The following is a 26,467-nucleotide window of genomic DNA, read 5'->3' as shown; positions in this document are numbered from 1 at the left end:
TCAAAAAAATGAAAATAGAAACGATAAAATACATGTGGAAACAATAGCTATAACATTTTAGCCACTTTCGATCGTTTTCGAGTTTTTCTGTTTTATACCGGTAATTTTCGACGGATATTCTCGAATTTCTTTAGCCTATGGCCCAACAGTCCCTGACTCGAATTTCTTTTGGCCCATGGCTCAAATTTCTTCATCTCCAAGCAACAGCGAACAGCCTATCACGTGACTCCTGTGAGACTCAGGGCCTGTTTGGTAGAGCTCTCCATGATTCAAATTATCTACAGAGAGTGATTCTCTAACTGAAAGTGATTCTCTAGAATAAACTATATGGAGGAAGTGATTCTGTGCGAAAAGTGAATCAGAAGAAGCTATTTTTTTCAGCTGAGCTTCTCTTGATTTCAGCAGAAAAATTGCTCTAAAAACTCTGCCAAATAAATCCTCAGTCCCGTCGTGGCGTCGCCCGACTCCTACCCATCTTGGCTTGACCGCTTGATGTTGATCGCTAATCTGCTAATGCCAGCCGCTGCCCGACAGTATGTTCGTGCCCCTTCCACTTAATGAAAAAAACAAAAACTTGTGTTTTTCAGTATGTTCAGAACATCCAAACCCTTTTTGAAACCAAAAGTGTTCATGAAGTCATGGTACATAGACCGATCATCTGATCGACATGCTGATCTGTTGTTGTGTTTGATAGATATAGACTGAGCAGCATGCGTGTTTCATAGTTTAAGGTTGCGTTGTGTTCTATATATGTATGTGTTCTTTCAGGTTAGAATTATCGATTCTCGATTGATATTAGCATATTTCCGTCCTAATAACGTCATTTCGGTTTTCTCGTATCATCGTTATCGACTTTGTTTCTGAAAAAAATGTTAAACCGAAAGTGGTTTAGGTTATTTTCAATCGTTTTCATACTGTTTTTATTCCTAAGTGGAAGGAGTAGGGAGAAGAAATTGAGCCCTGTAATTCTTAGCTCTGGATCCACTATTGATCTAAAGATATAAAGATATCAAAAGATCTCCTTTAGAGACCATGTACTCATTGGTATCAGATGTTTCCTTGCTGCTACATCACCCACTCAGGAAGAGGATTGCTAGCAATCCTCTAGTTAAAAGTACTTGACGTTTTAGACAGACACGGTCTTCAATGTGTATATTTGACTACTATTTTATATTAGAAATATTAATAAAATCTATTAAATTTATAAGATTATGAAAGTATTTTCAAAACAAGTCTATACATGTGACTTTCATGTTTCCAAACTATAGTCACGGTTTCAAAAGTTTGACCGCAGCCTATCAAAAATGTCAAACATTTATGACCGGATGGTGTATCAACAAATTTTGGAGAAGCTGTAAAGTATTTTATTCTTTTTTTTGTGACTATCGTCGGATTACAGCCAAGATGGTCGACAGTAATCTCATTCATTTTCATTTATAAAATATCAGGCAGCCCACCATATCTGAATTAAGAAAAAAGAACTATATGTATAAGGAAACGGTTGTACCGTTCTACAATCTTGGTCCTTTGCATATATTTTGACTTTTTTTCAGATGAATGCATATATTTTGATTTTTTAGATGAATGCATTTTTTTTTTATGGTTCCAATTTTCATGCCCTCCAGATAGCCCGGCTTAGTGCCTTACAGGCCCACGTTAGGCCCAATACATGCAAGTCGTGAATTTTTTAAATAATATTATTTTATTAGAAAATTACAAAAATATTATATAAATTCATAAAATTGTAAAAATAGGTGTCTGTCGGTACTCCATGTACCGACATCCTAGGTGATAGTGGGTTTGGTGACCTGTCAGCATGCAAACAAGGTGAAAAGGGTCCGTTGGCACGCGAAGTACCGGCAGGCCCCTAGGTACATGTGGACATGTCTGTCAGCATAAGTTGTGAGCCAACATGCATGTCGGCACGCGGGATGCCGATAGGTTTGCCGAGATGTATGTTTTTTTTTTGTGTGGGAACAAAAAAGTTTATGGGATGGTAAATAGCAGGAATATGCTTATAATATTGAAAAGTTAAATTGCGCGAAGCACCAGTGGGCCACACAACAACAATAGCATGTTCGGTATAATTTTCATACCACTTACAGAATTTGAAGAAGCCACATACAAGTTGTAACACAACGACATTGGCATGTACGGTACAATAGTAAAACTAATCTAGACATATATCGAATCTAAACCTAATATGTCTTAGGGAATTGAAACTAGTCGATTACTACGGACACTCTACTGAGTGTAGCGGGGATACTTTCCCTCTTGCCGCCTCAGGTCCAGCTTCACAGGCCCGACATGCTCTCTCGCACTTTCGCTCCCCGTTTACCTCACACACCTCTGCTTTCAGGCAGTTCTCCTCCTCTCACCTCTTCTACTCTTCCTCTTGTGAGTGTTTGTGGGTAGCCTCTCTCCTCTCATCGGCTTTCATTTCATGGAATTATCTCCGTACCGCCCGATGTTGTGTGTGCAGGAGGAACACATCTACTTGACTTTGCTCAGTGTCAATCAATTGTATGAAGTCACATAATGGTGGCGGAGACTATCAAAGAAGGACAAATTTGTAAGTGGTAAACGACAGATAGTTGCGATTTAGTTTTGCAATATATGAGTACCTAGCTATGGTAGCCACCACGGATGCTGCCTTTCGGTGGGTTGTACTCATAGTTAGAGCACATGAAGAACTTCCTACCGTAGGTGTCAAAGAAGCCATTGAACTTCCTAACCCTATAAAGGTCTCCGCACCAGCACATCGGAACTTCGACTATAACAGGGGTAGCAGTGGGCATTGACTTCTTTGGACGAGATGGTCATCCACGTCGATGATCCTACTGTATGCCTCGATCTGTGGTGCCCTTGCATGTGTCACCAAAAGTTTGCTCCTCCTCCTCCACCACCATCAGCGCACTATGGTGATGGCGGAAGCTAGGAGTCAGGATAGTCATCACAATTCATTCTAAGTCAGTATGACTAAAGTATTGTATACCAATGTGTTGCCTTAGCCTTGTTTTATATTTTTTTGCACTGTGTTTTATGTATTTGAATAAATTGTACCCTATCATATAATGTTGTATTCTAGGTGGACGCGTATTAGTAGTAAGGTTTGTAATGTGAAGGGTTTTTATTTGATAAGTTGCAAGTAAACGGTTTACAATAGATCCTACTGTGTGGAACGGGGTCCCCCCCCCCCCTCTTTCAATTGCTGTTTCGCGCTCCACTTCTTCTTGGCGACGCAGGTGACCTTCACTCCTATGTAGTAGATCATCATGCCTCTGGAGATCTGCCTCCTATCGCCTCAGAATGTCCTCCCGGAGACAACGATACTCCTCTTGCCTTTGAAGTTCCTCGGCTTATCGCTTGCATTCTTGTTCCCGCAACTGACGTACCCATTGCCGCTCTTGGCGTTGTCGTGCTTCCTCCATCCTTATCTCGTACTCACGCTTGATTCCAGTCTCTCTGATGAACACCCCCACCCCCCAAAATTGTAAGGCGGCCGCACCACGTTGATCCATTCCTTGAAGCGGCGAAGCATTTTGAGAAAGAAGTGAAGAAGATGAACACGCCATAAAATCGTCGTCAAGGTCAGAATACATGAAGAATCGTCTTCCAAAAGTCTCGACATCGAAGGAGGTAGACATCTGAGCTCGGTTTTCACACCTGTATAATGGACGTTTGTGCTATTGAGACACTCCTATGGGGTGATTCCTCTACAAATCTATAAAGCATTCCTCCCCCTATTATTGGGTCCTCTCTGCTCTTGATGTCGTGACTATGCTATGGGCTCCTCCCCTCTTATCCGGGCAGGATATGGACGTACTAATAGTGGTAGAGTGCCGACAGGACCGACATATCCGTCTGTCGGCACTAAAAGTGCCTACAGGCCTTTGCGCTGCCCCAAAATCCGACATGGCATTGGCCTCGAACTAGGCCCACCACCTGTCGGCACTCGGAGTGCTGACAATACCCTGGGCCCATAGTCACGTAGGAAGTCAACACGTGAAGTGCCAGCACGACCCTAGTCAGCACTTCGCGTGCCGACAGTTATCTATTTCTGCAATTTTGTGATTTTAAATATTATTTTTGCAATTTTCCGATAAAATAGTATTATTTTAAAAAATATATATGCAAGTCGTTCGCTCCGCCAGGCCTGTCAATACATCCACATTTGGATGTTGGTTCCAGCACTAGGCATTAACGAAGCACCGCTGATCGCTTATTATGCGTTCTAAGCTCAAGCAGCCTGGTGGTAATTTGCTTTGTTGACGTGCAATACATTCTAAGCTCGATTCCTAGGTTTTGGAACCTTAGACCTAGTACCTATTTGAGCGTTTTTTCTACTTATACACACTCCAAGTTCAAATTTAAACGATTTTTTTCACCAAAATAGGATTATTTCAGAGGGGAACGAAATGAACGAAATTTTATGAAATTTTAGGCGAAATATTAATCCCTGGACCACAAGCAGCAGTCCAAAGGAACATCTGAAGTTGTATTAAAATATTCCTGTGATGGGGTATACAAAGCCAAGCACATTATCCATAGGAAAAAGTTCAGATGTTCTGTCTATACAGTCAACTTCTTACCCAAGCGGCCAAGTCTACCCTTAATATTGGTTGCCGATTTCAACCGGGGGCTCAGAACTGCTGCCCTGACACGCGAAAACCTGAGCACTGCCCTACCGTACTTGTGACAACTATCATCTATCCAATATATATACAGCGTCATTTATTTACACGATAACTTAAAACAACATTCTACTTCTGGGGTGTAAATAGCAGCAGCCTGTGTAGATGGATCCCCGGATCAGCAGCGGGATGGTCGCTTGTATGTTGGGGGTAAGGACGGGCAGTTCTCGTTCATTTTCGCATACGGTTCAATCGTGTTGTACTCCGGCAGCTCCATTCTGTACTCCCCGAGGATCTGGCAGAAGGGAAGCTTGTCCGTCTCCGTGTTGCACCAGCTTGGAAGCTTGGCCGGGTTATCTTCAAAAATCTTGAGCATATATGCGTCCCGAATCTGAGGAGGATGGGGCAGAGTCAAACGGGGTAGGTGACTTTATGTAACCCAACATCAATCAATCGGACAAATCATAGCGAAAAAGAAGACTTGAAACATGAAATGTATGGACATGTCTTCTACTCCTGAAACTGCTTCAGAAGTAGAAAGAACAGGCATGCACTTGGACACTTACAGTGAACTCCGTGACCTGAATCGACTCTGAGAAAGGAACAAATATTCCAGCCTCCTTGTACATTGCAAGAATGAAGGCAACGCAGGTGGTTGATTTACCATCACTGTATACCCATTCGTCTTGCTCAGGTATGGTGAGCAACTGATCAAAAGACATTCCGCGTCTTTCAGTCTCCATGATGATCCCCTGAAGGTCCAAACCCTACATAAAATGTATAGATGTTGTGAATTCAATGCCTTAACATAGTAACAATTAAAGCAGGAGCAAACTAGATAAAAATAAGTATTTCCCCACTTAAAAGAAAAGCGATCTCAGTTTGAGCAGAACACTCGTTTCGACTGAAAATATTTCACGCCAGGAACTAAGCTTAGCTCAGTTGATGAGAGGTGTAGGTGCACACCCCACCACAGGCTCAAGTCCTCTTCAACTCGAATTTGAATGTCTATTTTTTCTTAATACAATACCACCTAGTTTCTCCTGGGTTGGTCGAGTTTTCTTTCTTTCTCCCTCCCTCTATTAAGTTGAGGAGCCTCCTGGGGTGAGTTGGCTAGCACCGTAGGTGGTTGGGCTAGACAACCTAGGTTCAACTCCTTCCTTCTACAAAATTGTTGGAAGGGAAGTCTCTCCCTTCCGGTCGCATTTTTTGAAATTATTTCACACCCAACGAAATACAGTCAACCTTCATACCAGACCAACAACCATAGGCCATACCCTAAGCCAACATTACGGCTTTATGTTCGCTGTAGTAGAAGCATGTATGTACAACCAGAATTGAACTGGACTTTCCAATAAAAACCACAGGTTTAAATCACATCATTTTTAACCTTACGTCCACTTGACTTAATATGATCTTACAAGTACCCAATGAAGGAGCATCAATACATAGTAGTCTACAAACCTCACTACCAAGTCGTTTGTTAAGGGCCTCATTCCACATGTTTGCGGCATAAAGTGGCTGTAATCTAGTCCACATTGACATAACAGCCATTACCTGAAAACAGTGTATGACAAAACTGAGATGCAACATTATCGATGATAAAATACTACGATACATAAATCAGGCAACATGGCTATCTAATCTTTACTGAACAATCAGGCCTTCAGATCATGAGAATCAATTTAAATATACCTTGAGATTCAGAGTACTCTATAATTCTAGGAGTACTAACATATACAGCATTTCACCTAACTTCAAGAGATCATATGATGCATGTACCTTTATAAACAATTTACCGTTATGCTCTAGTGACATAATATCATCTAGCCTTCTATTTTATCTGAATGAAAGCCCACAGCATAAAAGGCGTCTAGTTCTTATAAAGGTTTAGATAATTGAATAAATTTCGTGTTCATCAACTAGGTAAGTTCATTAGCTGATTCAATAACATGTTTACTTGCATAATATTTTAGTTTGCATTAGCAAAAAAAAAATACAAAATCCACATATGACGTGCTCTCACACAAGCATCTAAAAAATAAGAGGAAAAATGCATGCATGAACTCCGATAATAGTATAATACTGGAGTTAAATACGAACCATTCGTGAGTTTCAAACAGAAATGATAATTTAAGATTTCCAAAGATCAACAAAAATTACCAGGTTAGCATCAAGAGGAGGTGGATAATTATCTCCTATCGTATCAATCCAGCTAAATATCATGTTATGATAGCCATAAGGCTTTCCAGCCATGCTCCGGGCATAGTCCCATGCAGCACTTTCATTGAATCTGGCACGTACATCAGGGTGTAATGGCAGAAGGGCTATCTGAGGATTTGAATCATCCTTGAGTGCCATGGCCCACCATTCATCCCAAGGAACTATAGCAATAACTTCTTCTCCCTGTTGTTTTGTAATAGATTGCTGTCAAGAAATATCGCAACTGCAAGTACTTGTACAACAGTAAAATTTATGAAACAATCAGTACAAGGTTATTTTGGGGAAAAGTATAACGTTGGCTAATGTCGCCTTGCACCAGATGCCTGAGGTTATCAGAAAATAATTCCAATATTCACCAAGAGACTGTGATGAAGATGTCAGAAAGGCAAGAAATCCTTGCAACAAGAGCAAAGAAAAATATGTATTGTAAAACCAACCCAACCCAAAAGGCATAGACAGATACCAAAAGATGCCACCCAGACAACATTTTTGAACCTCAAGTTGGCTGAACACAATATCAAAACCAAAGGTATTAGTTTACAGAGGAGCAGAAGTTCAATGATTTTACAGTTTAGTCTTTGTAATATATGCAGGATGATGACCGGTGGTTACTAATTGTGCAATTGTTCATCATGCTTAAGACAAAGAATAATTAAAGAAATGAAATGTAATGAACCAAGACTGTATACATAGTAGTATAGAAAATTATTAATTACCTTCTCATTTTCATAGCCTGACTCTGCAACCCAGAGATCTCCCTTCTCATCTTTTAAGCAAACCGAAGTATGCCCAGCAAATGCACCAGTCACCCATTTCTCTAATGTCTCAAACCCACCCCATCGACCTCGGATCTTTGATAGAGCCAAAAAGTCACCAGACTGTATACCCTCCTTTCTAATATTAGCAACCCAAGGCTGGGAACGTTTCTCAAATGAAGCTCCCATATGCTTCTCTAGAAAGGCCAGGTTGGAATGTTGACCCCAGGCAGTGTTTGAAAACAAAGGTAAGACATCAATCATAGATAACAAAGTTCCGAGCATCCCAGATGGCATGAGAAAAACAGAGATGCCATGCTGCTTCACCTGATCGCAAACAAGATGTATAAGATTGTTGACATACTGATGGGATGGTGAATGGTGGAAAAGGAAACTTTTAGAAAGAAAACATACATATTCTAGTTCTGCCTTTTCTTCCCATGATTTAATCTCCAAAGTGTGTTCCCGAGCAGCAAAATAATAATCCCATGTTATCCTATACGGTGTCGCAAACACATATAGATCCATGCATGTCCAGCTTTGAGCTGAAGCAGTCTGCATAACCAGAGAAAAAAGAACAACTTCGTTCAGACAGAATGAATGATAAATAGCACTGATTGTATAAAACTACAAAATGCCTTCGCAATGTTAACAGGCATTTCATAATGCAATTCATCATAATGTGCAATTGTATTTTAGATTTACAAAGGACCTAAAAACTGTGATCAGGTTACAAGTGTTAGGAATAGTAACTTGTATTCAAAGTAGCCTCTGGGGACAATATATAGAGTACATGAGAGAGTACATAATAAGAACTCTAACAACCTATACATAAAGGATAAAGACTCTATATTCCTAACATCCCCCTCAAATGCAAGGTGTATGTAATAGCGTTGCATTTGAAAGATGTGACACTAAGTAATAAACTTAGACTAATACATCTAAAAACTGTCTCTTCAAAGCCGTCGTAGAGTGGAGCTTTGATAATCCTATTGAATCAAGTCGAAGAAGTGCAAAGTGGAGCACAGTAGTAGAGTCATGATGATGACAACAAAGAATGCCTTTGATCAAAGAATTGTAACAAAGCGATGATGAGTAGCAAGACAACAAAATAAGTTGTCACTAAACCTACATAAAGATCTAGATGGCACAGTTGCATCAATAACGACGAGAAAGGATGAGCCAAACAAAACCGAATATTTAGCTAACCATAAAAGAAATTGACTAATTGATGAAGGAATATGTGGACTCACACGGCATAGACGAACTCAAAGAGAGACTACGACTTGGATGTGGACACAGCGGAAAATAAAGACTAAAGCTAGATGCAAAAAACACTAGTATGAGACTCAACATACTAGCAGACCGTAGCACCGCAACTCAAACAGCAGTTGCTAGCAGTGAGCACAACCAAACTAGTATGAGCATCTCACTAGCCCAAAGGAAGAGCATCTCACTAGCAACAGACGAGCACGATTAGCAACAAGAGCAAAACGGCCCGGAAACATCAACCAAGCAGAGTCCGATCCAATCAAAATCGGCAGCAGACTAAACGTGTACTGCACCCACACCCGCTCCACCTTGAGGAGGTAGATGAGGGACACGACGAGGCCATAGATGGTGAGGAACTCGGCGAACCCAACCATGTACAGTGCGGAGAAGTGGATCGTGGCCCCAGCCTGCACCCACAGCCGCTCCCCCTTGCAGGCCAACGCAGTAGAGCAAAGCTCGGCGGCAAAAGAGCCTGACGATAGAGGAGCCCAGAGGCCAACAGAGGAAGCAGCGGTGGCAACGTCCACAGGCAGATAGCGTCCGAGCCGCCGATTCACTCCTCCAGAGTCAGACACTACTTGCGCATGGTCGCCAGATCGACGTTGTTGCGCTCACGCGCTTCCTGCAGGTGGAAACGTCGTCCGCCAGCGAGGCTGAGCAGGCAGATCAACCCGAACTGGGAGTCATAGGAAGTCTGGCGACGACGGGGCGATCCGGCAGGGACCAAATAGGGAGGCGGCGAAGATCGGGAGTTGGCAACCGGGCACGGGAGGAAGGAGATGGCCGACTGGGACCAAATCAGGACGACCAATCCCCACAGACCTAGATCGACCTAGGTAACCAGATCCCCAAGGCGAAATTAGGTTGTTTAGCAACAAAAATAGATCGGGCAGGACGAGAGAGAGAGAAAGAGAGAGAGAGCCGACGGATTTTTTTTTGGGTTTTGAGCGAGTTATGACTCCCTGAGGAGAAAAATCTAGCTTTAATATCATTTTATGAATAGCAACTTGTATTCAATACTTGGCCATGTGAACAATTATGGGTGGCAACGGGTCGGGTAAGGGCCGAGTGGAGAAAGAATGCATCCGATCCAAAACCCGAAACATGAAACCCAACCTGGCCCCGAAAATCAAATCGGGTGTAAATCCACCCCCTCCCCCGCCCCCAGCGGGGACCCAAGACCCGACGGGGGACCCGAAACCCGAGCCTTATCTCCCCCCCCCCACTCCCTGTCCTGGACTCCCGGCCACCCATTCCGCCATCGTCCTATTCCAAACCCGCCAGTTTCCCCTCTTCTGTCGCAAGCTTGGCGGGAGAAGGGTAGAGCACCACACCGCATCTCCCCCCGCTCGGTCGCAGTAGATCTCGAGCTGTGTGGCATCGCAACAGATCCCACACGCCGTCGCAGCAGATCCCGACCAAGCCCCCGCCCATCGGCCGCATCAGCTCGTCGACCTCGCCGATCCCGCCGCGCACATCTGCTGCTCCAGTGGATCAATGCCGCGAGGCGAAGGGCGAGGGAGACGGGAAGCCTGAGATGGGCCAAGTGGGTTGCGGAATGGACCTGGGCTACAATACTATGTTGGGCGACCCGTGGGCACCCGCAGGCGATATATTTAACCCACACCCGATCCGAATCAATTTAGATACCCAACCCGCCAGACCTGCGGGCAGAAAATTGGACCCAGACCCCGACCCGACGGACATAGAACCCGCAGATATCCGAACCCGCGGGTCCAATTGCCATCCTTAAGGACAATATATAGAGTACATGAGAGAGAACAGAATAAGGACTCTAGCAACCAATAAGTAAAGGATAATGACTCTATATTACTAACAACAAGTTCTACTAAGATGACTTAAAATAGTCATAGAAAATTTCATTATATTTATGAGCTAAACTACACCAAGAAGAAATTTGTGGTGCAACGAGAAAAATCTAATGAAAGCGTAACATCAAAGCTAAACTGCACATTCTACAGAAGCATCCCTGAAATCACCTAATGAAGAAAGAATGGCCAGAAAGGTCTCAAACCCTAACCAGAAAATGAACTAATACGCTCTGCTCACCCACTACACAATCAAACACATCCGTCCATGACTTCTCAATTCACTAAACAGAAGCTTCAATTATGAACTATCCCCCCCCCCCCCCCACACACACACAATTTCTCAATCTCAATTCACTACTGCCGAACACTCCCAATTCTTACATACAATTGAACTGCAACATGCATGAAGGTAATTCAGTCTAGTTTATGAACAAACTTGAGCGATCGCCCATACCAACCCCTCAATTCAGTAACTCTCAACACTGCCTGCTCTTATACGTCACCAGATTTCAACAGCCCATCCAAGCAATTGCGCTCAATTTTACAAAAATACGGCAACTAACGCGGCACTACTTTCAGAAGTAATAAGGGTACAAGCAGGGACCTTGAGGCGGAGGACGGCGCCGCCGACATCGGTCCCGTTGCGATCGCCGGGGGTGAGCTCGATCGCGGCCTCGTTCTCAGCGAAGCACGCGCCGCTCCACGCGGCGGGAGACGGCGCCCCGGGCGCCACGGCGGCGACGAAGGACGGGAGCAGGTCGACGGCGCTGTGGAGCGTGTTCATCACGGGCCACGCCACCTGCCGCGGCAGGATCGGGAGCACGTCCCGGGGGCTGAACGGCACCTTCAGCCCCACCGCCCCGCCCCGCGGCAGCCCGGCGGACAGCGCCAGGAGGACGACGAGGAGGAGGCAAGGGAGGCGCCTCCGCGGCGGGGACGCCGCCAACGCCATCTCCGGCGCTCGCGGCGGTTGCCTCCCGCCGACTCGCGTTGATTTTTTCCCCCACCGGCTCGGCGAGGAGGGTTCCGCGGTGGGGGAAGGTGCCGTACGCGGACGGAGTCGGTGGTCGCGTCGCGGGCTAAGTCGTCGAAGAGGCGCGTGCGTGGCTTATGGATTTGGCCATTTGAGGGATCTTGGTTGGGTTCGAGTCCGGGTCTGGCTTCACCAATTCGTTTGACATTCGAAAATTAGATCTCAGTGAATTTTTAAAATCCGCAAATATCGTGAAAACTATTCAAAGTTCGGTGATAATTCGCTTAAAATTTATTCGGTTAAATTTCTAAGTTGGAGAAAAAAATCGATTGAATCGACATTTGGTAACCGTTAGATTTGAAAAAAAACCAACCGTATTTTCCATATTGACGTATTTTAAACGAATTATAAAAATTATTCAGCTTTACTAATTTACCGAGCGAATTTTCTGAATTGCAGTGAAGTTCAATAAAAAAAACCTAAAAAATAGTTCAATATTGTAAAATCAATAACTAATTCATCTGAATTTTAAATCAAGTGAAATAATTTTGTTGGTTTCTTTGTAACATGATCTACATGATAAAAGTATTTATACTTATAAAAAAGTTGAATATTTTATGTGAGAAAATGTATTTTCTAAACCTAGTTAAATACATAGTTAATTGTTTGCTAATTCAAAAATCATGAAACTAATTTTGTTAGTCTTCTTACATGATCCTTATCTTTTTAAAATATATAAACTCATGAAATAGTTATTGTCATATTTATGATTGTGAAAATATATTACAACTAGATTAATTCATAACTAACCCATCGCGCCTCTAAAGTTAGTGAAATTGCTTTTATTAATTTACTTATACTATGGTTTATGTGGGTAAAATAATGTTATATATCAAAATTTTAATTATAGTGTTATTTATTAACATGTTCACTTTATGCTTATGAACTTTGTAAAAATCATGGAGAAATTAAAAAAACTCTAAATAAAGTGAAACTAATTTTAAAGATCCTTTTAAGATATGTCTAAAAAAATATGTTCTCGTATGTTAAGCTTTTCTTTAAAGTGATAAGCTAAATTATCCTGTTCATACGGCCTATCTCAATATTTTTCTTTTTTTAAACTTCCTCTTCATGACATATGATGCAAATGATATTATTTTTAAAAAATAAATTCACATAAGGTCTTAGAATTGTCTCTAATATTTTAAAAAAATTATGATTTTTTATTTTTTGAATTTTTTAATTCAAATTTATCGATTTTTATATACGATGCCAAACAAATTGACCGATATTCATGATATTTAAGCGGTTTTTAACAAATTTTTGAACCCTGGTCCGGGTCCCACGAGGGTGAGGGTGGCAAGTTCTGGGACCCACGCTGCGTTGCTTTTGGATTTTAATTTTGAGTCCTGCTATACGTACCACCAGTTTGTCCGACTTTGTTACGACCACAGTCACAACAAGGCAGTGGATCCCACAAGCACAGTGCAGGCACACACACAGTCGTGCAAAAGTTGGATGGGCTGGTCGGACGTGAAGCATTTTTCTTTAGTTTTTGTTATCCGTTTAGGTTTTGTGTTTGGGTCGGGCTGCACTGATGTTGCGGTTTGGTTCGGAGTTTGTAAGCGGGCAGGGGCGTTAAGAGCATGTTTGGTTGGACGAAGTTTTCTTAAAAGCTGCAGTTGAAAACTGCTTATAGAATTGACTTTTAATATTAATATAATATATAATATCTCTTATAACATTATCTCTCAAAACCTATAAAAATTCCTTTAGATTAGCTTCTGGTTTCTAATAATAATGATAGCTTTTGCTTTTCAGAAGTTATTTTTAGAAAGTGGACTATTAGGTTTAGGACCTATTTGTTTCAGCTGGAGATTGTGAAAAGTACCTTGTAGATTATGGATTGTAAGAAATTGGATTATGAGTTGTTACAATCTGGTGGAAGGCGGATTGCTAGATTGTTACAATGTGGATGTTGAATTGTAACAATTCAGCTTTTCTAACCAGCTGTTTGTTTCAGATTTTGGATTGTGATCACAATCCAACTTTTGCAATCCAGTTATTTGTTTCAGCTTTTGAATTTTGATCACAATACAGCTTTTACAATCCGAAATAAACAGGATCTTAGTTTTCTGCTTCTAAGTAGCAAAAGTAGCAGAAGCTAAACCAAATAAGATATGAAATAGAGGGCTTACCATGAAGGCGGGTTACGGTCGCGGATCCAGTGGCAGGAGCCATCGGAGATGGGTGCAGAAGACAGGTGGGGGCGATTCCACTTCAAAATTTATATCTGCAAGCACACGGAATTACCGTTATAGTATTTCACCTTGGAGTATTCCAACTTATAGTATTTATTTCTCCGGGAAGCAATCATATGGGTTATCATATTACCAATATTTCCTTGCGGTGGTAAGAAATAACAAGGGCATAGGGACACAAACACAATTATTTACGCCTAAGCATTCAAGATAGATTCAAAGAGATAGCTAGCTAGGTGATGACAGAGTCAGAGTACTACAGTTTCTATTTTAGTGGTCATGAAGTTAGCATAATATTTTACTTACATGTCAAGATGTGAAAGTGACAGAGTAATTAATCAACTATGAAAGGGTGTCACCACCTTAGCCTCAACCTCAGAGATATAGCATGTCAGGTCCCAGACGGCCAACTGGTAACAACTTGTATTTGGATTCTACTGCTGGAGTATAATCGTTGACATGCATGATTTAATACAAATATCTTTGCTAGTTACTCACAGGCATATAGGTCTATTAAGATAGATGGCACCTTTAACTCGCAGGCAATCGATCACGGAATATCGAGGCGTGTGGACAGTCAACGGCATTAGCACCGGACCTTAATAGTATTTCACCAACAAAAGCCACTACGATTTTTGTGGAGCACTGCAACATACATCTACCATTTCTCATAGCATATGATGAATGGCCCTGGGATACTCAAACCCCCTGAGGACACTTTTAGCATGGCGACCGTATTGTGCAACCTCCATGACGTCACCATCGTTTAAGCATCATCGTACACCACAAAAGACATGTATACGTCATTTAGGCACTGCTTTGAGTTGGACAAGGAACCCAACCTCAAGTTACAATGCCGAGGAGCCACCCAAAGATGTATAAGATATTCCACTTTAATTTTCATACTAAGATAAATGATAATCATTAAAGGAATATTAAGTACTTGAGAAGAGCAATATATAAAAGGGAGCACTTTATTTAATAAGACAAAAGTGTTGCATACATCGGAAATATAAAAATAAAAGGGATCCGACTTGTACCGATAGAAAATTTCTGGAATCGGAGCTCGGATGCTTGACTCTAGACTCGACTCTCCCGGTGTCACCTACACTACTCCTACACTAAACTTGAAGTGTCAGACGAAATGGAGGAAGTGTCGTGGTGCTTGGATGCTTTGAGGGGATCCCCTATTTATATTAGGCTGGCCAATATAAGACGGTGCCTCAGGCGGTCTAAGTGTGGAGGAAGACCGACCGTTGAACTTCAAAGCCGGTGAATCGGGCAGACATCCTTGGAAGACTTGGCGCACGGGTTGGACAGCCTAAGGCAGTTCCCACGTATGGTTTGGCGGAAAGGCAGTGAAGACTCGATCGACCTAGCAGTGGGGCCGACTAGCCCCACTTAAAAGCTCGAGCGACCACATGGTTGAGGCACCTTCCTTTGGTCAACTTCGGTCTTGGCTCGGGTGACCTGCTCCTTGGTCTGGTCTGCCTGTGACTAAGACCCATTCAGTCGATACCCGAGACCCCTTGGTCGGCCTGGCAATGGGGATGACCGACCTAGAGATGGAGGCTGAGCAGCCTGGGTGGCTGAGGCTTCCCATCGGTTGGTCTGTATTTGGGCTGGGCGGTCTGGAGGTGGAAGTCGGTCAGCCTCCATGTCGTCTTGTCATTTGGCTAGGTTCCCCCCTAGCCAAATGGCCGAGGTATCTATCTAGGACTGTTAAGCTGCTCGACCACGTGTTTCCTCGATTGAACAACTGAAATTTGTTGTCTAAATAAATCAAAAATCATTCGGTTAGTCAGTGTCGAGGGTTAATCCCTGATAATGATTTCAGAGTGTACTGGTCAGTGGACGCGTGAACAACACTTGTAGTGTTCGTGTGCTTGTGATGAACTAAAGAACATGGGGGTTATCCAAGTTCAGACCTCCGGAAGAATAACAACATTATGTCCTTTGTATTTTGTTACCAGTGTTTATGAACTAGTTACAGATGAGTTTTCTTCACTCCTGCTCTCTCTCCCCTTTACAAAACGGATCCTCCTCTCTTTATATACTAGAAAAAAAAATGAGAACTTACAAGTAGGCCTTGTTTATCAGACCCATGTTTGGCTAGATATTCTACTCTTAGATCATTATCATGAAGAACCGGGTGAACCTAACTTGCCTCGAGAGCTCTTCCTATCCGTCCCATCTGTAGAACATCACCGCACTTGTTTCTCCTGGTCGCCTGGCCTGTCACATCGTCGTGCGCCCTAAGTTCGTCTATCAAGTTGTATCATCCCTGTGCTCTGTGAGTCTACCTGCAAAACCATCCAATTTTTTGATCATTCTGTAGATCCTATCACATCCGTCGCGTGGCGCAAGTCAGTCTGTAACACCCCACTCTGTAGCAATTAATACTATAGGATAGGGCATTGACCATCTGCGCTAGCCAAGACTTTATTCGCTAGAGGAGGTGTTTCGAGAAGGAAAACACTTAAGTAGATACCAATAAATACAATTAGATATGTTATGTATGTGCGTCCTATGACCAGCAAAGGCTAGTCGCAGGACCATATTATATCGAAGAAGGCTGGCTGCGAAAGCCTTGTGCTGGTCATGTGAGCTAAGGGCTGGTCGCTCGATGGACCAGGGTTAAAAAAATTCCCCCGTCAGTCACCACATCCCTTGTGGGGCCCGTTAGCTAAAATACCCCCTTACTCAATACTCTGACAATAGCTCCCTGAAAGTGCATCTAGGCCCCCCTACGTGGGTTTTGGCTTATTGATGACAAATGATTAAGGGACTAATGGGTTTGCTGAAGTTATGAACATGTTTTAAGTCTCATTAGTTAAGTTAAGAGATGTTGGCGTCCCTCAAAAAAAAGAGAGAAGCAGCGTGTAATTACTCAATAGGCTTTAATTCATTTTATTTTGAATTTAAGTTAAGGATAGACGTATTATCAAGAGAGTTGCATGTTGATAGTATTGAAGGTGTCTCAGTGCTCAAAATATCCTTTTAGAACCAAAAGTTGAGAGACACAATCACACATGGACACCGGAAAAAAGGTTTAGTTGTCTGAGCCCGGAGTCTTCGAGTGAACCTGGATACTCCGGACTCTGTTCAGTTGGTCCGAGTCTCCAAGTGAGACTCTGGCAGAGAGTCTCGTTTTGAGTTTGAGAAGCTCAACCCGGAGTCTCCGGGTTAGCCCGGATACTCTGGTGTCTGGTATGTGGTCGGAGCCTCCGAGTGAGACTCTGGCAGAGAGTCTCGGTGTGAGCGTAAGAGCTTAACCCAGAGTCTCCGGGTTAACCCAGATACTCCGGAGTTCTGTTTTTTGCCGGAGTCTCCGAGTGAGACTCCACTAGAGAGTCTCGGGTAGGCCCTAAGTGCTTAACCCGGAGTCTCCGGGTTGGCTCGGATACTCCGGGTTCTGGTGTCTTTGGACCCTCCGGAGAGGCTCCAGATAGTGTTTTTGTCGGCGTTCCTCTGTCTTACCCAGAGTCTCCGGGTGAACCCAGATACTCCAGGTCAGTTCAAAATACACTGTAACGGCTAGTTTTTTGAAGTGAGCTATAAATACCCCACACCCTGCTCTTGAGTAGCTGTTGAACCAACTCGTGGACAAACACATTCAAAGCCATTCAATAGCCCTCCTAACTCCTCTAGAGCTTTAATTTGTTCAAGATTTGGAGGTTAGGTTTTGGGAAGTGAGATTGAGTGCTAGAATTAAAAATCCACTCTTGAGCACTTGAGGTCATTGCCAAGCTTTCAATGCGTATTTTTTTCTCTTGGAGCTTTGAGCTCTTAGACAGCAATGCGTCACCCGGGGAGCACCCAAATTTGTGGAGTGCCCCAGGAAGTTTGTATTACCCTCTTTGATTTGAGTAAAAACCCTCGCTTGATCTTTGTCGTCGCTTGGGAGAGGAAAAGGTTGAAAAAGACTCGGCTCTTTGTGAGCCCCTCAACGGAGACGTAGGCACCTCTTTGTGAAGTGGCTAAACTTCGGGAACAGATCCTTGTCTCCTTTACTTTGTTGCACATTTACATGTTTTAGTTAATATTTGGGTATTTTCCCGATCTACTTGTTTGTGTGTGTGTGTGTGTGACTGAAGGTTGTTGGTGATAAGGTATTTAGATTTCTTTTAGAACCTGTGGTAACTTATAGAATCACTTATATTTACTCGAAAGTTCATAAGTTTCTATTTCCTGTATAATCCGGACTATCCGAATAAGGTCAGAGTATCTGGGTTCTGTATAACTCGGAGTCTCTGGATTCAGTAATCCACTGCAAAGTTTTTAAATATCAGGAATCGCCTATTCACCCCCCCCCCCCTCTAGGCGACATCTCGTACATTTCACTCCCAAGCTTCCCCGTGGTCGTGGTCAGGTCTGGTCGCACCACTGGAGCTCCATGGGTATATAGTCCATCCAGACAGTGGTCATCGACGCCATTTAGCTTTCAGAGTTTGACTCTGAACTTCACGTCACGTCAGGAGGTTAAGCGTCCTAAAAAAGAAAGAGAGAAACATTGATTGCCATTGGGCTTGAGGGATTTTTGGTTCCCCGTGCGTGCCCCTTGGATTTCTAGCAGTTCAGATGCCACACCAGTTGAGGTTCCACAATACTTCCGAGAGTGAGGTGTTTAAGACAAGATAGGTATAAGAAGCTAAGGTGTTGGTGTCCAAACATAGCCATGCATGCATGGTTTTGATCGGGAAGCAATCGTAAGACCTCAGGGTAGTAAATGATAGGATCGAGGATATTCCCCGTTGTAGTTCCACCCTTCACCCCAAGGAGTGAATCAATGGCTGGCTAGGCTATAAAAGCAAGAGTTTACCCAACCGATCACCCATCGATGTTCTTGCAACACGATAGGGCAAACCTTCTTGTGGATCATGGCGTCCCCCTCCCGTTCCTCCCCGGGAAGGTCGATGATCTTGGAGAATTTGGCAAGGGCCAAGTCGCCTCTGAAGCTGGCTCCACTCGTTGTGGTGCCCCCGAGGGCAGACAATCTCAAAGTTCTTCTTGCGGGGTTGGAGCCGGCCGCCGTCGTGCTTCCCTCATTACAGAGAGGGTCTCCCCCTATCGCTCTCGCTCGATCTCCGACTCGTGCGGTTGCCTCAACCAAGATTATCAAGATCTCCGACAACGAGGGGGAGACCGACTGGGACCTTCTGGAGGAAGGGATCAACAGAGAGGAGAAGGCAGAGGAGGTGCAGAAGGAGGTTCAGTCGGGTTTGCCGATGCTGGTCAACAGCTCCAGCAGGGCCTTTGCGCTGGCCACCCTCCCTGGCCGCTACGCAGGTCATCGTCTAATTCTCGGGGCGACCAGCTGCCGCCCCAACAAAGAGTATAAGAGGTTCCTTGACTTGTTCAAGGGTAATTAGGGGTCCGCATACTTCGGAATTAGGGGTGCGCATACTTCGAAATTCGGAATTTTCTGCAAAATAAGTTGACGTACCAAAACTAATGAAAAAGTGAGCGTTAATGTGATGAAAATGCGTAGAACAGAGTGTTTACCCTATTTATCTCCCGGCATTTGTAGGTGAATTATATTGTTTATGTGTTAACAACGAGCTCACTGGTAGCTGGAGAGATCAGGAAAGGGAGAAGAGGATAGGGAGTTGGAAGAAAAAGGTGATTGAGATGAGCAGGAGGATCCATTGATGTATTTTAGGCCCCCAAAACACCGAGTGTTGGGTAGATTGGACCTTTTTATATCCGATATCATGTAGGGATGTTGATACCATGTGGCAAATGCAGATGAGTCGTGATCAGTGCCATCTTTCAAGTCGTCGTTGTAACTAACTTGATCAAACCTCGGGTTGGGCGAGTTTCAGGCCAGGTTTCAAAAAACTTGACCAAAAATCTTCAAGCTCGATCCCGCCCGGCCTGACACAAAACACATATTTCAAGCCCGCACCCACCTAATGAAAATACCTGTAGCCTGAAGCCCAACCCAAAAACTTGATGCATACAAGAAAATCATCAAGCCATACCTTGTTTTACAGCAATAAAATGTAACACGTTATCTAGTATCAACTGCACAAAACTCACGGTTTGCTCATGAAGAAACACACACAAAAACCGTTTGCTCATAGTTCACAGTTAACGTTGAATAGTGGAGGCAGTCCTAGTGCTCCTAACACACTAAGGGTGTTTGGATCATATGATATCTTTTAAAAAATAGATAATGGAAAGAGTTTCGGCTTTTTGTATCCTTCAATACATATAGCCTTAATTCATTATTACATCATCGTTTCATCATAAAGGAAACAAGGGAGGAAAACATAACATCAACCACACACCTATGATTAAATGACTACCTATTCTTGGCGAAGATTTGCATGGCCACCACCTCCAAAGAGTGGCATGCCCTAAAAATATCTTTCCTTTGTGTTTTGTTTTGTAGCAGCCTCCAGAACCGTAACTGTAAGACCCATTTTTCATGATCTCCTGTACCTCCTGTATCAGTTCCTAGATCAAGTAGCTGATACGCACAATATAACAGTTGTAGTATCAAAGTCAAACTTTGAACATAAGTATTAATGTTACAGAGTATAAAAGGTTACAAACCATAGCGTATATTACAAACCTAGCCGAATGGCCAACAAAAGTACAGCGGAAAGCAGAACCCAAGCCACAGGCAGCTAGGGTGTGAACGCGACTCTAGAGACTACTCTTCAACCCCATCTTCACCTCCGGCGTTGGCAAGGTCTGCCTCTTCATCTGAATGACAGCAAGAGTGAGTACGGAAGGCACTCAGCAAGCCATATACTATTTCAAAGTGTTGATAGATGTATAAATGGGTAATTCAAGGATAATGCTTTATGGTTTAGTTTTATGCGTAAAGCGGTTTATGCAGGTATTCCATTGTATCATTTATTATTGACCTTAAGCTGTTTTAAATATTTTAAAACCGAGTAACAAGCTTTATTTGGGGGGTTTTTGGTCCTGGGAGGGGCTACACTTCACTCCGCAGTCCCTATTATCACATCTGGTGTACCTCTAATACCACACGACTTCTGACAGATTGAGCCAGGAACCTCATCCCACGGACATCTAGTCCACACACTCACTCATCAAGACACACGCACCCTGAGTCTAGTCATATGGGGTCATGATTCGTATGTTCATGATCATAGACACGGCTATTCGAATAGATTTACACTCTGCAGAGGTTGTACAACTTTACCCATACGATATGCTCAGCCTCCAACCATTGCAAGCGGAGGAACGAATCATACCGAGGCCCTCCAAACACCTTTCCTTCCAGACTTTTCTACGAGACACCCTAAGTACCAGAGACCATGTTCAGAATACCAGATTGAATATGTCGTCTCTCGAAATATTCAACAGAGGGTCAAATGGACACTTGACTTCTTGCTGCTCCCCAGCCGCCTAGTATGATGCTCAGCCTAGTCCGGTGAAAGAAAAGGCAAGTCCTGCCCATTCAAGACGCATGGTTGCACGGGGGGGGGGGCTAAGCATGTCGAGGCAATTGACTCGGTCCTTAAACGGCCAGGGCAGGTATCTTCTGGCAATGAACACCACAGAAGTGACTCAAGTCCCAAGAGCATCCTCATCCGGAGTACTACTCCACCTACCCCCGCCAAACAGTTTTCACCAATTTTTACACATCTCACACCGTATCCCACACAACATCAAGGATTTCCCAACCATCACGGAATTTACAACCATGAAGGATTCATGGTATATGAGTTATTCTGGATAACAGTAAATCTTGTCTCCGAGGAGAGGTGTTTAAAAAGCGATATCTCCGAGGAAACGTATTCCATCCTAAGCATGCTAGATATCAAGGTGTCACCCATCGTTAATATATTTAACAACAGGTATTCCTAGGGTGATATGTATTCTGAATGATGACATGTAAGGCATGACAATGTTGATAGGATTAACTACTACAAGTAGTTTGAAAGAAAACACACTATATAGCACATGCGATAATAAATCCAGTTTTAGTTAATTATGTAAGTTATTTGAAAATATAGGTTCAATATGATCAAGGATATAGGACTTGCTTTCTCCGAAGTTCTCTTCAGAGTCTTGGTTATAGTCAGGATCCTCCCCGCTCCTGATGCTTCCTGCGCAGCACTCGCAGAACTCTGGTTGCTCTGCAGTTGCGACTACGATCAATAACGGCTACACTAGAAAAGAATCAAATAATACCAAATGGGAAATCAAATGAACCCTAATGGGCATCACAATGTGACAGATGAGTAGATCTCGATTTTAGATGAATTTCGACTAGAGCATCGCCGAAATCGGAGGCAGAACGGAGAAGTTACAACTCCTGAAAGTTTTAATCTAAATTAAACCAAAAAAATACCAAATGGCACTGTTCATGAGTGGGACCCACATGAACAGTAACTTCGGGCCCACATGAACATCACCCCTTCCTGAGCTGTCGTCCCGCCTATGGCATAAATCTTCTTGAAACCATCAACCATTGGAAGCACCACCAAAGCATAAACCATCTCAATATTTTTCATATTAGCCTTCACTCCATTTTTCTTGCACAGATGTTGCAGCTGTTGTCTCGAGAAAGTAGACAAAACAGTTTTCTTGTGATTATTGTTAGCATAAAATGAAAGATGAAGCAGGAGTAATAGCCTCACCCGTGCCGTCAGCCGTAGTCTTCACCACTGTAAGACAACATCAACATGCACTGCTGGCACATTTTGGACCACTGCAAGGCCAGCCTGTTCATCTATCGTCTCGGTAGCGGCCACATCGACCGCTTCCAACTCAATGCCGTTTGGCAACACTTTAACCTCCGTCGGCTTGTGAGTGGATTCGACATCCTGAACACCCCCTGTTGTTGGCGCTAAAGTATCCGCATCCACAACAGTAGCATTCATCAGTTCACCTCATCTGCCATTACCAGCAGCTTGCACTGAACGCTAGAGGTGTTCGACATCCCATCCATCACCTGAGCATCAAGGTGGATAGGGAGCATCGCTACGCTGGACTCCGCCACCATGCCCGATGCAGCCACATCCAACATGACACCGGACAACTCCTCATGTGGTGGCGCCATACCTTTCGGAGTCCAGTGATCAATTGACATTGGACACTCTGATACAAACTTTGGAGTATCCGACACCTAGGGTTTCGGAGGCACTGGACACTTCGGTACACACCGAGCGGCATCGTACGTAACCACCATGTCGCATGCGACCACCCCAAGCTCAGCATCCATGACACCGGAGGCCACCTCCTTGCCGGTGACGAGAGCACTCGTCATGTCACACATAGCACCAGACACCGTAGCACCACGTGCGGCCCTAATGGCTGCCGCTATTTTAGTCGAAACAACACCAACATCAGAACCGTGGCACCTGGTGGTGACTTCATACCCATTGCGGTCTACACCTTCAGGCACAAGCAACTGTGGACACAATTTATTATCATCTACTGCACATTTAGCATCAAAGGTCACGTCCACCATTGGCAGCCATGGAGAGAAAACTGGCAATGTCTCCTTGTTCTGCGAGGCCAAAGAAACATCAACATTGGTGATTCCCATTGTAGCCTTTGAAGTCTTCCTCTCATCCACTAATGTGTCATCCTCGGTAAGGACTTTGTCCGCTAATTCCGATAGGAGATTGTCCACAGCCATTGTGATTGCATCATCAATCAATTTCATTACACTATCTTCTCTAATTGCAGTGTCTCCATCCTAGCATCTTGTTGCATAGAATTATCCCCCTGTGTATCACCAGAAGGAGTATCTTTTTCATTGTTTGAGTCATTTTTAGGATTTTTTGAAGCTCTGTCTTCCATATCTTCATCTTCTCTCTGTGGGTATTCTTCCTCATCATCATCTTCCCACTTACCATCCTGCAAGATCTTGTCAATCTTGAAAAAATTTCATACACCCCATCGTCTACCACTATATCCGTGGCTTCAGGAATGCCTTTAACATCTAGAATAGCGACTAGAATGCGGACCACACTAGTCCTCTTTGTGTATATCATATCCACTTTTTGGGTAGCTCCAAGAATGGTTCCAATAGTCCACAACAACAGGAATGATCTGATCTCAAAAGGAATCCCATACACATTAACCCACACCGTCTACAAGTATTGTCGCGGTTCAATCTTGTGATCCCACTTATGGAAAGTCATGACTCCCTCACCTTTGTCTGTTCTGACCTCACGGATCGCCAACATTCATTGTAATTCTACTTTGCATGGGAAGGGAACAATGAATCCATCCCCATGTTCCTGGACCAGCCTGTCCACTTCACCGGGATGAGGCGAGCCAGTTCTGTCTTGATTAAGTCGACGGGAACCACACCTTCCCTGATATGAATCAGAGCAGTAGCTGTCTCCTTCTTTGGAGAGTTGAGCATTGTTTTTCCAGCAATAGGTATTTCGAAAAAACCAAGATTATCATTTGCGAAGCCACAAAAGGTTGCAGCCAGCTTTGGAGCCTGCAGGAGCGGGCATTCTGGTGTTAGATGCTCTTCCTCGCAAATGTGATATCCAATTTTTTAAAGTGTTTAGTTGAAAGATAGTCTGGATGAGATGCCAATTTAAGTGAATATGGATGGTCATATCACATTCAAACTTGTCCTTCAACCAAATGCACCCTAGTACTATTTAGACTAGAACATTATGCAAAGACCTGTGAAGATTATTAGCCTACCTACCGCTTTTATCCTTGCCAACATGCATTCTTAAGATCTAGAAGCACTTTTTTGAGAGAGCTGGGGTGATAGAAAATCTTAGTCAGAACTATGCTGTTGGCGTCAGAACTAAACTAAAGCATAGTGCGTGGGAGCCGGTAGGCGCGATTGAGACCGATAAACTTGGTGTTAGAAAGGTCAGCGAATCCGTTTCGTTGTGCCAAGTTTGTTCGTCTTCTTGACAGAGGAAACAACCTTATTTCAGATTGCAAGCAACTTCAGCTCTGAAGAAAAGTAAAGATTTCGTTTCCTAGGCCATTTGCTTGCAGGTGCGTGATCCAAATATACCTGTCGAAAGCTCGCTTTTTTTGTCCCTCGAATTTTAGTCGAATGAGATTGCACTCACCGGTGAACCCAAGGTACGCCCGGACTGCAGACTTGAGAAAGGGCAAGGCACTTCATCGATTCCACATACCACGATTACTGCTCTCTGCTGACCCGTATCAACTGCTACCAGCATCAGCAGGGCATCCGGCCTGACCGGAGTGACACCAGCAGCAGCAGCAGCCGCCGCCGCCATGCGCACTGACCTCAAACACTGCACACAGATTAATAGATACAGTACATACACGCCAGCATCGACCTGAATCTTTAGTCTTTACCTGCATCTTCGGTTCACTGACTCTGGCAACAAGGTGTCCATGTCCATCGCAACACCGGTATAATCCACTACCACGACAGTCGACAAAGCGGGAAAGAACAAGGTTTCGAACCTACCTCCTCCTCCTCCTCCGGAATCATGTCCTGACCGCTACCAATCGCGATAGAATCTAAGGAGCGGTGAAGTAAAACGAAGCAAAGGTGCTCTACTGCCCGGCGGAGCGGGGCCTCTTGGCGGCCTCATTGGCGGCGGGGTTGGCGTTGGCGTTGGCGGCGTTCTTGGCGGCGACGGAGCGGGCGAAAGAGCCGGAGAGGTTGGCGTAGAGGTCGACAACGCGGGAGATGTTGGTGTTGAGCTCCCGGATGAGCCCCACGTTGCGGGAGAGCCCGTCGGTGTCGCGGTTCTCCTGGTTCTGACTGATCTCCTGGATCAGCACACGGTTGTGCTCCAGGATCCCCTGCACCTCGCCGAAGCTCCGCTGCAGCACCTGCGGCAGCTTCCCGCCGCTACCGCTCCCGTTCCCTCCGCCGCCACCGACGCCGGCGTTGCCGTTGCGCATCCCCGCTCTCGCTGCTGCTCCGGCCACGAACGCCTCCCCGTGGCCGTTGCCGTTGCCGACGCTGCCGGCGCCAACGTCCTCGTCCATCGATCTCCTCTCCCAACTGTCCGCCTCGCTGCTCGCTCTGCTCCGCCCTGCGCCGACAAAAACCACGGATTCCATCTCAACAAAAACATCCAAGAAAAAGAGACAACAACCACGGATTCAAGAAAGATTCGAAAAGATTATGGGTCCAAGAAAAGATCGCGCAGCGCCCAGGACAGGATTTCGAGAAAAGATTCGGGGAGCAGACCGGCGAAGGACCACGGAATGTACCTCGGAGGCGTCGAAGATCTCTGCCGCGGCCTGTGCTCCGTGAGCACTGTGTACGGGAGGATTTTCCAGGGGGGAGTCAGAGGGAGATCTTTACACGCAAAGTGGGAGGAGAGAAAGAGAGAGATTTGGGGGAGGACGGTGCCGGGGCAGGGGCGAGGAAACGAGGGGCGCGTTTCCGACGGCGTGTCGAGATCCCCTCGCCGGGCGGGGGCGTTTCCTCCTCGAAATGCGCTGGATTTTTTGGGGTAGAGCGCCGGGATTGCTTTCGCTTTTCCGTCGGGAGGCCCGGTTCGGTTCGCTTCGGTTCAGCAAGTGATTTGGCGATCCCCTTTGGACCTTCGTC

General features: G+C 44.4%; 2 protein-coding genes across 2 annotated transcripts; both read right to left on the bottom strand.

Moving 5' to 3' along the window:
* Positions 1 to 4,452: 4,452 nt before the first annotated feature.
* Positions 4,453 to 11,813, bottom strand: LOC133897161 (uncharacterized). Its single transcript, XM_062337776.1, has 7 exons — positions 11,321 to 11,813; positions 8,027 to 8,167; positions 7,574 to 7,939; positions 6,798 to 7,040; positions 6,099 to 6,191; positions 5,201 to 5,401; positions 4,453 to 5,025 (listed from the first exon to the last, which is right to left on the bottom strand). Exons 1-7 carry the CDS (start codon positions 11,666 to 11,668, stop codon positions 4,813 to 4,815), a joined length of 1,605 nt encoding a protein of 534 aa, XP_062193760.1. The 5' UTR covers positions 11,669 to 11,813; the 3' UTR covers positions 4,453 to 4,812.
* Positions 11,814 to 25,000: 13,187 nt separating this feature from the next.
* Positions 25,001 to 26,467, bottom strand: LOC133896653 (protein ELF4-LIKE 3-like). Its single transcript, XM_062337256.1, has 2 exons — positions 26,125 to 26,467; positions 25,001 to 25,943 (listed from the first exon to the last, which is right to left on the bottom strand). Exon 2 carries the CDS (start codon positions 25,894 to 25,896, stop codon positions 25,456 to 25,458), a length of 441 nt encoding a protein of 146 aa, XP_062193240.1. The 5' UTR covers positions 25,897 to 25,943; positions 26,125 to 26,467; the 3' UTR covers positions 25,001 to 25,455.

The sequence above is a fragment of the Phragmites australis genome, chromosome 17 (genome assembly GCF_958298935.1).
Source record: "Phragmites australis chromosome 17, lpPhrAust1.1, whole genome shotgun sequence".
Taxonomy (NCBI): domain Eukaryota; kingdom Viridiplantae; phylum Streptophyta; class Magnoliopsida; order Poales; family Poaceae; genus Phragmites; species Phragmites australis.
Note: the sequence above shows the minus strand (reverse complement) of the source record. Positions and strands in the feature narration are given on the sequence as shown.

Coding starts and splice junctions, on each gene's coding strand:
- LOC133897161 (XM_062337776.1), bottom strand. CDS start 11,668: ATGGCGTTGGCGGCGTCCCCGCCGCGGAGGCGCCTCCCTTGCCTCCTC. Junction 8,168..11,320: donor GCGCCGTCCTCCGCCTCAAG/GTCCCTGCTTGT, acceptor CTGGTTATGCAG/ACTGCTTCAGCTCAAAGCTG. Junction 6,192..6,797: donor CTCCTCTTGATGCTAACCTG/GTAATTTTTGTT, acceptor CACTGTTTTCAG/GTAATGGCTGTTATGTCAAT.
- LOC133896653 (XM_062337256.1), bottom strand. CDS start 25,896: ATGGACGAGGACGTTGGCGCCGGCAGCGTCGGCAACGGCAACGGCCAC.